At 45.4% G+C, this 14,984-nt stretch overlaps 1 protein-coding gene across 1 annotated transcript in view; it reads right to left on the reverse strand.

The window, feature by feature from the left end:
* Positions 1-234: 234 nt before the first annotated feature.
* The window catches only part of LOC126457755 (cardioacceleratory peptide receptor-like), a 338,155-nt gene continuing 323,405 nt past the window's right edge, over positions 235-14,984 (reverse strand). The window contains exon 8 of the mRNA XM_050094311.1: positions 235-2,007. Within this exon, the coding sequence (XP_049950268.1) occupies positions 1,803-2,007 (205 nt within the window). The 3' untranslated portion in view covers positions 235-1,802. The remainder of the gene's footprint in view (positions 2,008-14,984) is intronic.

Below are 14,984 nucleotides of genomic sequence, written 5' to 3' on the forward strand. Positions count from 1 at the left end.
ATCACAGGTAATGCACAATAAGAAATAGCAGATGGTGTAATCTAAGTGTGATATTCAAGCACTGATTCCAGTAACACTGATAAATGGGTTATGTGTTTATTAATAATACTCTGAAATATTAAGCAATATTACTCCATCTAACTAGTGATGTATTATTGTCTACTGAGGTTGTTAGATTCATAAATAATCTAAGGAATAAATTTCTTGTTTACATTTAATTTCCAACTACAATACATACAGGAAACAAAAATGCATCAGAAAGCATTACAAACACAATGACAATTACAAGTATCAGAGATCATGAAGAAATGTAACAAGCATCCCGGAATGTTGTAAACACGCATTTAAATGTGCGTGGCCTAGTATGTATGCTTAAGTTAAACAGAATTTGGTCTGACTGAAGGAAATGTAGCGTATGTACAAATCCACTAAACGACGCCAAATGGAGTATACCTCAAGATACTTTTGTGGCCCACTAGTTCTATGAATAGTTCTCGTGGTGCTGAAAATGTTTCACGTGAGGTAAAAAAATAAATATTTTTCAGTGTCCAAATGAGGTTAAGGTTCGTGCATTTTGTGAATGGCGTAGTGAAAACTATGCTCGTTGACAAAGCACGCCGATCCGGCGGTCTGAAAAAGCTCAGGTACCAGTGTCTCTGGCTGTTGCGCCTTTACCCTGATTGCCGTGAGAGGAGAGCCTATGACAGTCGACGTGGAGCGTCGCCTTCACTCACACAGAGTTCCTGCGAGCGAGTGAAGTTTCGTGTGTACAAAAATGTGACCAGACGCGCGTTTAATTCGTTTTCCACTAACACTTAATGAAATCAGACGAATTGTCCACGTAGCATGTAATTCTGTTTTGATCAACTCATCCACGGGAGGTGGGACATGATTAGCAATAAACGGGGCATTCCACATCATATGAGTTTCGAAACTAGAAATACACTTGTCACTTTTGTTGAGTCACTTATTCTTTCAAATTTCCTTATAACCACCGTCTGCAACAATGTTTCCACTTCTCTACTCTTCATGCATTCGTTACGCATCTCTGTCACCGCAGCTGGCACGACGACGCTTACGACGAATGCAATCTGACGATTTGAGTTTCTAGAAATATTTTTCTGTTTCTGTTGTTGTTACGCTTTTTTCTCCTAACTCAATTCATAAAAAGAATGAAACGTTATTCCCAGTAACTTTAGCAATCAGAATCACCACTGCCGTTGCAAGAGATGTATCCTAGTTGCTAGCACAGCGAGGTTCATGAGACTAGATCCGTTGCCCACTAATAAGAAGCTTGTGAAGTCTTTTATTCCTAACACATTGGCCTTCAGTCTTCATACACCCTTGCTGGAATCTCACGTTCTCAGCTACAGCGTCAGATCTATCAATATGTCTTTATGGTCGTACATCTCTTACATCCAAGTTCCGTGCCCGATAGAAAACTGTTCGGGAAACTGAACAGTTTGGTCTCGTAACATGAAGTTCTGTACTCGTGAACCGATTCGACAACTACTGTGCCTTGGGGTAGTTGTAATCTGTGGATGCTGGAGAAGTACTTTTCATTGACGTTCTCCAGTAAATAGAATCATAATGTGGAGCAGAGGATGACCTCCACAGCTTTCCACATCCAAAATACACATGACAATACGTCCGTCTCGCCTAAATGGATACTGGCTTCAGCCCAGCGTTCCCAGTGCTTCGCCGTTGCCTTCAGCTGGAGCCAGCAGTGCCTCGACAGCGAGGTGGCGACTAGAAGAAGCCGCTCGAGTTGATTTCTAGATGCTGGCGAAAAAGTGGTCCACCTAGACGATGGAGACGACAGCTGGAGCAGGGAGACCTTCCCCGATGTAGCGGCGGTGCGTCTGTCGGCGAGTGGTCCAATGTGGGGGAGGCTGCCGGCGGCTGGTGTGGGCGGCAACTGGAGCTGGAGGTTCTCCAGGGGAGGCGGCGGCGGCAGCCGCCTTGGGGCAGCACAGAGACCGCAGCCATCGGAATGGCGGCACCTTCCTGTCAGGTAACAGCAGCCATCAGTGAATATTTCATGCAGCTGTTACTAAATTGCAAGGATTATAATTTAACAACTGTAAAATAATTTAGCATAATCAAGAAATGAGAACATATGTTCTCAGCTGTATGTGCTATCCCAACTAATCTTTACAACTTGGATCACATATATTGCAGACATGGAGATAGTCAGAAAGGTGTGGCTTGTGGCATAATGTTCACACAAACCTAAAGTTTTTGTTTAGCAAATTCGTTACCGATGAGAATGGCCACTCTCCAGGAGGATTTCATAGTGTGTGGAATGGTTGACAGGGACGAAATCTGACACTCAGCTCTAGCGTAACTTCCGGAGACTCTACAAAACAACTCCGTCACCACGTCCAACCATCAGGCAATGGTACACGAGGTTTAAGGAATTCGAAGGTCTTGCGAAGAGAACGAGTTCTCGGCTTCCGAGTAAGAGTGATGCAGATTCTGGAACACTTTACATTTCCATAGGTTGCAGGACCTACAGGAACTGATCAATTTCATCGAAACAGTCGTTGCGCATATTCACGAGGACAGGGTAGGTTTGTATGCGTACACATCCTAGCGAGGCAGACATTTAGTTTGTTAAACGGCTACTAAGACTTCAGGGATATGTGGACACCAAAGCACGCTACACTTCTTTACCTATCCTCATTTCTGAAATCTATGTGATCAAAGTTGTAAAGATCTCTCTGGAATGCTCTGTATGTTGAGGGGCTACAGAACAAAATCTTGACCATACGGTATTGAATGTACATTTGAGTCTAAACCATGTCACTAAAAACTTCTGAAACCTATGATTGCAGCAGCTTTGGGCAATAACACTGTTCCTCTGAGTACCAATGGAGAGGCTAATTCCCATACGCTAATCCAACATTATGCGTTTCCACACCAAGACACCACTGCCATCAAATCTCTTTCCGTTGTGTTTCTATGTCTAACAATAGTCAGTCAATTGTACAGTGAGGGTTATACTACATACTGAAGGATGATTCATCAGTGCAAAGTACATTCCTTCAATTCTTGAAATTACAGACTTCACAGGAAATGAACTCGTCCTGCATTACCAAGAGTGGTAGAAACACTCTGACACGGAGGTTGTAATACGTCTGACAGCGGCCACTTTCGCCAACTCGCCGCAAGCAGCCGAGGAGGAGGACGGAAAAGGACACCCTGGGGCGAGCCTCTGAGGAGAGGACACTGCAGTCATTCTGCAAGCACACAGCAAGTCGAGCGGACGTTCTCCCCTTGCTCAAGGAGGAAGAGTTGCAGAGGGCCTATCAAACAACAAGAAGCATGTCGAAAACTGATTGACACCTGCAGCCATTAGGACGGAACGCCAAAGATGTACACGTGAAGGAAAACTGATTGACACCTGCAGCCATTAGGACGGAACGCCAAAGATGTACACGTGAAGGAAAAGTACGTTCTTCTGGCCCAGCGGCAGTCATTTTACCTGCCTTAGAAAGCAGAAATGTGCCGACAATACCAGCATCCCATGGGCACATGGAGGAGCTTCCACAAATGAGGGGGGCTTGGCACAGGGAGGCGGGTGAAAGAAGTCAGCGTTCTTAAGAAGATGTTTTTCTCGACAGTAAGGAAATTCCTTATGAATCACGAACTCCAGGACGAAGCCCAAACATGAGTCTGTCCAGGCCTCACGCAAAGTGAGCAGTTACAAAGAAGTGTTGTGTAGCTGCTCTCACAACAGCCTACCGACCCCCAGACTCCGATGATATAGTTGCTGAACAGTTCAGAGAAAATTTGAGTCTCGTAACAAATAAATACCCCACTCACACGGTTATAGTTGGTGGGGACTTCAACCTTCCCTCGATATTTTGGCAAAAATACTTGTTCAAAACCGGTGGTAGGCAGAAAACATCTTCCGAGATTGTCCGAAATGCTTCCTCCGAAAATTATTTCGAGCAGTTAGTCCACGAACCCACGCGAATTGTAAATGGTTGCGAAAACACACTTGACCTCTTAGCCACAAACAATCCAGAGCTAATAGAGAGCATCATGACTGATACAGGTATTAGTGATCACAAGGTCGTTGTAGCTAGGCTCAATACCGTTTCTTCCAAATCCACCAGAAACAAACGCAAAATAACTTTATTTAAAAGAGCGGATAAAGTGTCACTAGAAGCCTTCCTAAGAGACAATCTCCATTCCTTCCCAACTGACTATGAAAATGTAGACGAGATGTGGCTCAAATTCAAAGATATAGTAACAACAGCAATTCAGAGATTCAGACCTCATACATTGGTAAGAGATGGAACTGATCCCCCATGGTACAAAAAACAGGTCCGAACGCTGTTGCAGAGGCAACGGAAAAAGCACGCGAAGTTCAGAAGATCGGCTAAAATTTACAGACCCGCGAAATTTGGCACGGACTTCAATGCGAGATGCCTTTAATAGATTCCACAACGAAACATCGTCTCGAAATTTGGTAGAAAATGCGAAGATATTCTGGTCGTATTTAAAGTACACAAGCGGCAAGACGCAGTCAATACCTTCGCTGCAGCAGTGCCGATGGTACTGTTACCGACGACTGTGCCGCTAAAGCAGAGTTATTGAACGCAGTTTTCCGAAATTCCTTCACCAGGGAAGACGAATGCAATATTCCAGAATTCGAAACACGAACAGCTGCTAGCATGAGTTCCTTAGAAGTAGATACCTTAGGGGTTGCGAAGTAACTCAAATCGTTTGATACGGGCAAGTCTTCAGGTCCAGATTGTATACCGATTAGGTTCCTTTCAGATGACGCTGATACAATAGCTCCCTACTTAGCAATCATGTACAACCGCTCGCTCACCGATAGATCTGCACCTACAGATTGGAAAATTGCGCAGGTCGCACCAGTGTTTAAGAAGGGTAGTAGGAGTAATCCATCGAACTACAGACCTATATCATTGACGTCGGCTTGCAGTAGGGTTTTGGAGCATATACTGTATTCAAACATTATGAATCACTTCGAAGGGAACGATCTATTGATACGTAATCAGCATGGTTTCAAAAAACATCGTTCTTGTGCAACGCAGCAAGCTCTTTATTCGCACGAAGTAATGGCCGCTATCGACAGGGGATCTCAAGTTGATTCCGTATTTCTAGATTTACGGAAAGCTTTTGACACCGTTCCTCACAAGCGACTTCTAATCAAGCTGCGGGCCTACGGGGTATCGTCTCAGTTGTGCGACTGAATTCGTGATTTCCTGTCAGGCAGTTCGTAGTAATAGAGGCAAATCATCGAGTAAGACTGAAGTGATATAAGGTGTTCCCCAGGGAAGCGTCCTGGGACCTCTGCTGTTCCTGATCTATATAAATAACCTGAGTGACAATCTGAGCAGTTCTCTTAGGTTGTTCGCAGATGATGCTGTAATTTACCGTCTAGTAAGGTCATCCGAAGACCAGTATCAGTTGCAAAGCGATTTAGAAAAGACTGCTGTATGGTGTGGCAGGTGGCAGTTGACGCTAAATAACGAAAAGTGTGAGGTGATCCACGTGAGTTCCAAAAGAAATCCGTTTGAATTCGATTACTCGATAAATAGTACAATTCTCAAGGCTGTCAATTCAACTAAGTACCTGTTGTTGTTGTTGTGGTCTTCAGTCCTGAGACTGGTTTGATGCAGCTCTCCATGCTACTCTATCCTGTGCAAGCTTCTTCATCTCCCAGTACCTACTGCAACCTACATCCTTCTGAATCTGCTTAGTGTATTGATCTCTTGGTCTCCCTCTACGATTTTTACCCTTCACGCTGCCCTCCAATGCTAAATTTGTGATCCCTTGATGCCTCAAAACATGTCCTACCAACCGATTCCTTCTTCTAGTCAAGTTGTGCCACAAACTTCTCTTCTCCCCAATCCTATTCAATACCTCCTCATTAGTTACGTGATCTACCCACCTTATCTTCAGCATTCTTCTGTAGCACCACATTTCGAAAGCTTCTATTCTCTTCTTGTCCAAACTGGTTATCGTCCATGTTTCACTTCCATACATGGCTACACTCCATACAAATACTTTCAGAAACGACTTCCTGACACTTAAATCTATACTCGATGTTAACATATTTCTCTTCTTCAGAAACGATTTCCTTGCCATTGCCAGTCTACATTTTATATCCTCTCTACTTGGACCATCATCAGTTATTTTACTCACTAAATAGCAAAGCTCCATTACTACTTTAAGTGTCTCATTTCTTAATCTAATCCCCTCAGCATCACACGATTTACTTTGACAACATTCCATTATCCTTGTTTTGCTTTTGTTGATGTTCATCTTATATCCTCCTTTCAAGACACTGTCCATTCCGTTCAACAGCTCTTCCAAGTCCTTTGCTGTCTCTGACAGAATTACAATGCCATCGGCGAACCTCAAAGTTTTTACTTCTTCTAAATACCTGGGTGTAAAAATTACGAATAACTTCAGTTGGAAAGACCGCATAGATAATATTGTGGGGAAGTCGAGCCAAAGGTTGCGTTTCATTGGCAGGACACTTAGAAGATGCAACAAGTCCACTAAAGAGACAGCTTACACTACACTCGTTCGTCCTCTGTTAGAATATTGCTGCGCGGTGTGAGATCCTTACCAGGTGGGATTGACGGAGGACATTGAAAGGGTGCCAAAAGGGGCAGCTCGTTTTGTATTATCACGTAATAGGGGAGAGAGTGTGGCAGATACGATACGCGAGTTGGGATGGAAGTCATTAAAGCAAAGACGTTTTTCGTCGCGGCGAAATCTATTTACGAAATTTCAGTCACCAGCTTTCTCTTCCGAATGCGAAAATATTTTGTTGAGCCCAAACTACATAGGTAGGAATGATCATAAAAAAAAGAGAAATCAGAGCTCGAACAGAAAGGTTTAGGTGTTCGTTTTTCCCACGTGCTGTTCGGGAGTGGAATGGTAGAGAGATAGTATGATTGTGGTTCGATTAATCCTCTGCCAAGCACTTAAATGTGAATTGAAGAGTAATCATGTAGATGTAGATGTAGATGTAGATGTAGATGAAAACATCGTAAGAACGTGAAATCGTGAGAAAGATGGCGATTCACCAGGCACACGCCAGCCCACGCCAGATAGGAATTCCCAGCCCGAACAGAGAGGCATGGCTATGAAAATGCGATCTGCCATTAGGCTGCGTTGAAAATTTTGTCCGTCAATGACAATGCCGAAAGAAAGAATATTTCGAAGAGGATCTGAGAGATGGAGGAGAGGCGATAAACGTGAGTCGTGGAGACACCGTGGAAGCGAGAGCACATGGGCGCTCTTCCACCCATCGCCAACATCCACCTTCAGACACCGTGGTAGCACAGCTTCGGCCACGCGACCGACGACGGGCAGACAATGCGGAGATCGTATCTGGGCTCCGTCGCAAAAGCACTATTGCTGATGAGGGCAGCCGGCTCGCGCCGCACACTCCCGAGGCGACGCTCTGTACCGACGCAGCGCCCGCCGCCGACGGCAGTACACGACGAACGGTGACGAATAATGGTGAGACGAGTCGTCCCCTCCTCCTTCGCCTTAATAACTAAGTTGTGTCCGAGCCCTGTCAAATCGGCCCTGAGAGTTATACACTCCTGGAAATTGAAATAAGAACACCGTGAATTCATTGTCCCAGGAAGGGGAAACTTTATTGACACATTCCTGGGGTCAGATACATCACATGATCACACGGACAGAACCACAGGCACATAGACACAGGCAACAGAGCATGCACAATGTCGGCACTAGTACAGTGTATATCCACCTTTCGCAGCAATGCAGGCTGCTATTCTCCCATGGAGACGATCGTAGAGATGCTGGATGTAGTCCTGTGGAACGGCTTGCCATGTCATTTCCACCTGGCGCCTCAGTTGGACCAGCGTTCGTGCTGGACGTGCAGACCGCGTGAGACGACGCTTCATCCAGTCCCAAACATGCTCAATGGGGGACAGATCCGGAGATCTTGCAGGCCAGGGTAGTTGACTTACACCTTCTAGAGCACGTTGGGTGGCACGGGATACATGCGGACGTGCATTGTCCTGTTGGAACAGCAAGTTCCCTTGCCGGTCTAGGAATGGTAGAACGATGGGTTCGATGACGGTTTGGATGTACCGTGCACTATTCAGTGTCCCCTCGACGATCACCAGTGGTGTACGGCCAGTGTAGGAGATCGCTCCCCACACCATGATGCCGGGTGTTGGCCCTGTGTGCCTCGGTCGTATGCAGTCCTGATTGTGGCGCTCACCTGCACGGCGCCAAACACGCATACGACCATCATTGGCAGCAAGGCAGAAGCGACTGTCATCGCTGAAGACGACACGTCTCCATTCGTCCCTCCATTCACGCCTGTCGCGAAACCACTGGAGGCGGGCTTTACGATGTTGGGGCGTGAGCGGAAGACGGCCTAACGGTGTGCGGGACCGTAGCCCAGCTTCATGGAGACGGTTGCGAATGGTCCTCGCCGATACCCCAGGAGCAACAGTGTCCCTAATTTGCTGGGAAATGGCGGTGCGGTCCCCTACGGCACTGCGTAGGATCCTACGGTCTTGGCGTGCATCCGTGCGTCGCTGCGGTCCGGTCCCAGGTCGACGGGCACGTGCACCTTCCGCCGACCACTGGCGACAACATCGATGTACTGTGGAGACCTCACGCCCCACGTGTTGAGCAATTCGGCGGTACGTCCACCCGGCCTCCCGCATGCCCACTATACGCCCTCGCTCAAAGTCCGTCAACTGCACATACGGTTCACGTCCACGCTGTCGCGGCATGCTACCAGTGTTAAAGACTGCGATGGAGCTCCGTATGCCACGGCAAACTGGCTGACACTGACGGCGGCGGTGCACAAATGCTGCGCAGCTAGCGCCATTCGACGGCCAACACCGCGGTTCCTGGTGTGTCCGCTGTGCCGTGCGTGTGATCATTGCTTGTACAGCCCTCTCGCAGTGTCCGGAGCAAGTATGGTGGGTCTGACACACCGGTGTCAATGTGTTCTTTTTTCCATTTCCAGGAGTGTAGTTTTGTTTTGGTTTGTGTAAACAGCAGGAAAATGAATACATTTCTTTCGTGTTTTGATCATCTAAGCAATCTTTCACATTCAAACATGAAGCCCTACGTTACGAACCATTTGTGTCTAATTTCATTTCATTATTGATGTCGTGTCACCGCCAGACACCACACTTGCTAGGTAGTAGCCTTTAAATCGACGGCGGTCTGTTAGTATACGTCGGACCCGCGTGTAGCCACTATCAGTGATTGCAGACCGAGCGCCGCCACACGGCAGGTCTAGAGAGACTTCCTAGCACTCGCCCTAGTTATATAGCCGACTTTGCTAGCGATGGTTCACTGCCTACTTACGCTCTCATTTGCCGAGACGATAGTTTAGCATAGCCTTCAGCTACGTCATTTGCTACGACCTAGCAAGGCGCCATTATCAGTTACTATTGATATTGTGAATCAGGTACCGGTTAAACCGACGTTCATCATTAATGGATTAAAGTTGAGTATTCCACCAGTTACGTCCGTTTTTCTAAATTCTAATTTCCTTGTCATGTTCCAGACCTCACGCCAGCCTGCGTGAGCTAAAACGCGTGCATTTTGGCCTCCTTTAGTAAAACGGTGTTCGCTCTCTTGCCAACCACAACAATTGATATCAAACAATTGTTGGCTTCTAATGTGGGGCAATCTCGTTAGTCATCTACTCGTTATTTCATGTCCGACAGCAGAGAGGAGAATTCACAGTTCACTACAATGCCAACTGTTCTCCACTACCAATACCCTTGTTGGCTCTCGTTGCGCAGCTACATTTATACACCCGCGTGTCGTACAGCTGTTACTTTTGTTTCTGGCCTACAACGAGCGTTTCCGGTGCCCGGAAAGTGTGGCCATTGATTGCTTTTACTTACGAAACACCTGTCGTGAAACTGTCGGCACTATCTACGTATTCACGGCGAAGCACGATGTCAATATTTTCGTCTGTTCAGAATATTTTAACAACCCCAAGGAGATCAGATGTTGACAGATGTGAACACTACAGAATCATTATGGTTGCAAAATACTGATAAGAATTATTTATAGAAGAATGGGAAAACTGGTAGAAGCCGACCTCAGGGTGGACAAGTTTGGGTTCCGGATGACCGTAGGGACACGCGGGGCGGTACTGACCCTACGTCTTATCTTAGAAGATAGGTTAAAGAAAGGTAAACCCACGCTCATAGCAATAGTAGACTTGAGAAAACTTTCGACAGTGTTAAATAGCATGCATTCTTGAAAGGCAGTAGGAGTAAAATGCAGCGGGAGAAAATTTATAGGAAACAAGATGACAATTCTAAGGGAGGCGAGCACCAACCAGGAGTGAGTTACTAAGAGATAAGGAAATCGCCACCCCGGAGTCGAGGGAAGCAGTGCTTCAGAAAGGAGTGAGTCAGGGTTGTACCCCATCCCCGACAGTATTCGATCTCCACACTGAGCCAGCAGTAAAGGAAGCCAAAGAAAAATTTGGAGAACGAATTGAAGTTCAGGAAGAAGAAATAAAGACTTACAGAGTTTTCCCATCGAGATAAATGTTCAAACAAATATTGGGCTTGTAGCCGGTTGTCGTTAAATACATTGCACGATACTTCCGCAGGGCACCTGTCAGTCTTCCTCAGGTGAAACATCGACGACTGACGAAGACATGCTCCGTTCTGCAATATATATCGTACTGTGATTATTCTGTGCGCGTCAGAATCAACTACTTCCGCGTTTGTTGATTCGGTGGCAATTCTGTCAGAGGCGTAAAGAACCTGAAAGAACAGCTGAGTGGAATGGACAGTGTCTTGATAGGAAGGTATAAGAAGCTCAACGAAAGCAAAACTATGGTAATTTTATGCTGTAGAATTAAATCAGGCGATTCTAAAGGAATTATTTTAGGAAACTATGCAGTAAAAGCAGTATACGGGTTTTACTCTTTGGGCAGCAAAGTAACTGATCATCTTCAAAGTAGAGAGGATATCAAATGCAGACTGGCTATAGCAAGAAAAACATTTATGAGAAAGAGGAAAATTTGTTTCAACATCTAATATAATTTTAGATGTTAGGAAGTCTTTTCTAAAGGCATTGTATCCTTGTACGGAAGCGAAACGTGGGCGATAACCATTTCACACAAGAATAGGATAGAAGCTTTTGAAGTGTGGTGCTAAAGAAGAATGCTAAAGATTAGATATGTAGATTGCGTAGGTAATGAGCAGTTACTGAATAGAACTGGCAAAAAAAAAAAAAAAAAGAAAATGGCACACCTAGACTGAAAGAAGGGATCGGTTGATAGGACACATTCTGAGATATAAAGAAATAATCATTTTAATACTGGAGGGAAATGTGGAAGACCAAAAGTGTACAGAGAAACCATGAGATAAATACTGTGATCAGTTCCAAATGTACGTATGTCGCAGCATTTATTCGGAGATGAAGATGCTTGCACATGATAGAATAGCTGCATCAAGCCAGTCTTCAAAGTGAAGATCACAACAACAACAGGCCCATTAAGGCTCAGTACCACAGGCCCTAAGCGCGTAGATCAGATAAGTTCTCTTGATCAGTACTTTATGTTCTCCAATAGAGATGACGTACACTTTTGTAGTTGTATATAAAATAGAACCAAATGCTAATAAACATCGAACTGTTCTTTCTAAGATGTTGGTAATATTACGAATTCATGTTCAATGTTGGTGAAAATGTAACTCGATGAATGAACCTCTAATTTGTAATGATAATATATATCATTGTGCTTTTATTAATACAGGTACAGGTATTTTATCGTAAAAATATTGTTTCATCGTGTTGAGAATTACAGAAAAAACTTTCAGTCTACTAGTAGGCAGACTAAAAGTGAGTTTCCGATCGAGTTTCTAACCCTTACGCTTTCCTTTCAAGCTAGAGGAGAGTTGCTCACAAATTATGCTACGAGCGTTGGCCCGGAATCTTTGGGAGATAGCTTTGGCAGAGAGAACATTTTCCTCGAAAGTCAAAGAACTTTTCTCTGGTAAATGTTTACTTGTACAACACTGCTGAGATTCCCTACCGCAAATGGACTCAGACACAAAATTAACTCTGCAAACAGTATCGTGTAAGAACTGTTTTTAACATTGCTTGACAATACGGAGCATTGTCGCACCTTAGAACAGTGGACAATTTATATTCACCACGAGCACCTTCAGAATATGTGACGTCATATTGTCCCATTGGCTGTTGATGCAATTTCTGGTTCCATAGGGTCGTCGGTGGTAGCATATGTTAGTCACGCGCAGGGAACAGCATGCCAGTACCGTGTAACACTACCTCTAGTCCTCAAAATGGTGTCAGCTTGGTTAGGAGGCGAGTTCAGATGTCACTTCAGCTACACTATTTGCAGCTGGGTCCTCTTTGGTGAAACTATAACGATCATATGGCACTAAAGGCCGGGAATACCGCCTTGGGGAAGTTCGGCCGCCGAGTTGCAAATCTTTTCAAGTGATGCCACAATGGGCGACTTGAGTGTCGATGACGACGAAGTGGCTATGAGGTCAACACTATATCCAGCCCCACAGCGGAAAAAAATCAGTGACCCGGCCGGAAAATGAACCCATGCCCCCAGCATGGCAGTCAGACGTGCTGACAACCCAGCTAAGGAGGCGGACACGGTTTGGCGATTGTGGGGACATTGACTGTCACGTTTCACCCGCTGTTCCAAAGAGCACCAGAACTTTGCCATGGTTTTAAGTACCGGTGATTTAGAGAGAGAATAGTTGTGCAGTGCAGTACGAGAGTGTTCAGTGGAGCAGGAACGTATGCGTGCAGCACTACGAGCACAGCTGTGACCATCTGAGAAGACGAGAATACCCAGAGCATGGTCATCTGGAAGGTGTAGAAGAAAGGCCAACATTTGACCACCGAGAATGTTGAAGTAAACATCTGGGTTCATGTTCACGGTATCTTGAAAAAGTCACTGTGCTAAGAATATCCATAAAAATTATCCAACTCTTGCCTGAACTACACGTGCACAAATTGCGGTTTAAATATCTCACTGAGCCGTTGGTGCAATCGACGACTTGTAGGTTTTGCAAAAACAGGCAAAATCGCGAATCGCCGGACCATACTACACGCCTCCAGTTGGCAGCTGCCCAATTTGTATTGGTTAGTGCATCGGAGATAAGCAGCCTTATGTACCGGTGTGAGAAAAAAACTGTTTGGAGGATACCCGACTTCGAATGTCCAGTGCACGCAAAATTCACTCGGAAAACTGTTGAGATGGACGTGCATTCACTGGCAGCATCAATTCCCGTTGCTTTTAAAACTAATTGTCATTGATTGGGCGTGACGTTCTTCCTCGTTCCCTGCCCACTATAATCATTTTACGACCGTTGCTCTTACGCCATGTTATATGCCTGAGAGTGATATAGCATTCTACTTAGATAGGGCACTCTGTGTTGATACACCAATAAATCGTACAGACCAAGAAATGATTAAAATTTCAGAAAAGAATGGATGATTTATTCAAGACATAGCGCTTCAACCTCTGAGCAGATCAATAACGCCTTGATCCGCCTCTGGCTTTATGCAAGCAATTATTCGGCTTGGCGGTGGTTGATAGAGTTGCTGGATGTGTTCCTGAGGAATATCGTGCCTAATTCTGTCCAACTGGCTCATTAGATCGTCTAAATACAAGGATAGCTGGAGGCCCTTGCCCAAAATGCTCCAAACTTTCCCATTTCGGGAGAGATATGGGTTGGGCAAGCGTGAAGATGAGCAGCAGAAACAATCGCCGTATGTGAATGGGCATTACGTTACTGAAATGTGAGCCCACGATGGCTTGACATGAAGGGCAACAATACAGGGCGTAGAATACAGTCGACGTACCACTGTGCTGTATGGGTGCCGCAGATGGCAAGCAAAGTCGTCCTGCTATGAAACCATCACTTCTGATTGTTGGGCTGTACATGGGCGACAGTTATGTCGGCATCTAACCACTGTTGGGGGCGTTTCCAGCACGTCTTCGACCTGGGATCTCACTGAATGGAGTAGAATTATCTTGAGTGATCATTCCCGAATCAGATAGAGCGCCAATAACCAGCAAAGACGTTCCTGGAGACGCTATGATTTACCAATCTGACTGCGACCCGCCATAAGGCCTGACAACCAGGAGTGATGGTCTAGGGTGCTATTCGTTTCAAAGCAGAACCCGTTTGGTTGTCATCCATTCTTCGCCCCATTTTGATTCCCTCCAAGGCAAACATTTCTGGACTTACATTTCAGCAAGATAATGCCCTCCCGCACACGACGAGAATTTCTATTGCATATCTTCGTGGTTTCCAAATCCTACCTCGGGCAACAAGGTCGCCGGATCTCTGCCCCGGTGGAGAACGTTTGCAGCAATGTGGGAAAGGCCGTCCAACCATCCCGGGATTTTGACGATCTAACGCGCCAGTTGGACAGAATTTGGCATGATATCCCTCAGGACATCAAACAACCCTATCAATCAATTCCAAGCCGAATAAATGCTTAGATAAGCGTTACTGCTTTGCTCAGTTTCTGAAGCTCTTTCTCTTGAATAAATTACACAATTTTCTGAAACTGTAATAATTTATTTGTCTGTACATGTAAATCACATTTACCGATTTTCGTCCCATTCGGATAATTCCTTCGATGTGCGTCCCTTTTGTATTGGAGTGTACGATTGTTTCTGTTTGTCAATTTGTCACGTATCCTCGTCGTCCCGCCCGGAACAGCGCTGCTGCTACGGTCGCAGGTTCGAATCCTGCCTCGGGCATGGATGTGTGTGATGTCCTTAGGTTAGTTAGGTTTAAGTAGTTTTAAGTCTAGGGGACTGATGACCTCAGATGTTAAGTCCCAAAGTGCTTAGAGCCATTTGAACCATCTACGTCGTCCCATGTTATTGTAGTGAGTTCATACAACCGACTGACACATACACTCCACTTCCTTGCCATGACTTACATCAGCCATGA

Source organism: Schistocerca serialis, chromosome 2 (assembly GCF_023864345.2).
Source record: "Schistocerca serialis cubense isolate TAMUIC-IGC-003099 chromosome 2, iqSchSeri2.2, whole genome shotgun sequence".
Lineage (NCBI taxonomy): Eukaryota > Metazoa > Arthropoda > Insecta > Orthoptera > Acrididae > Schistocerca > Schistocerca serialis.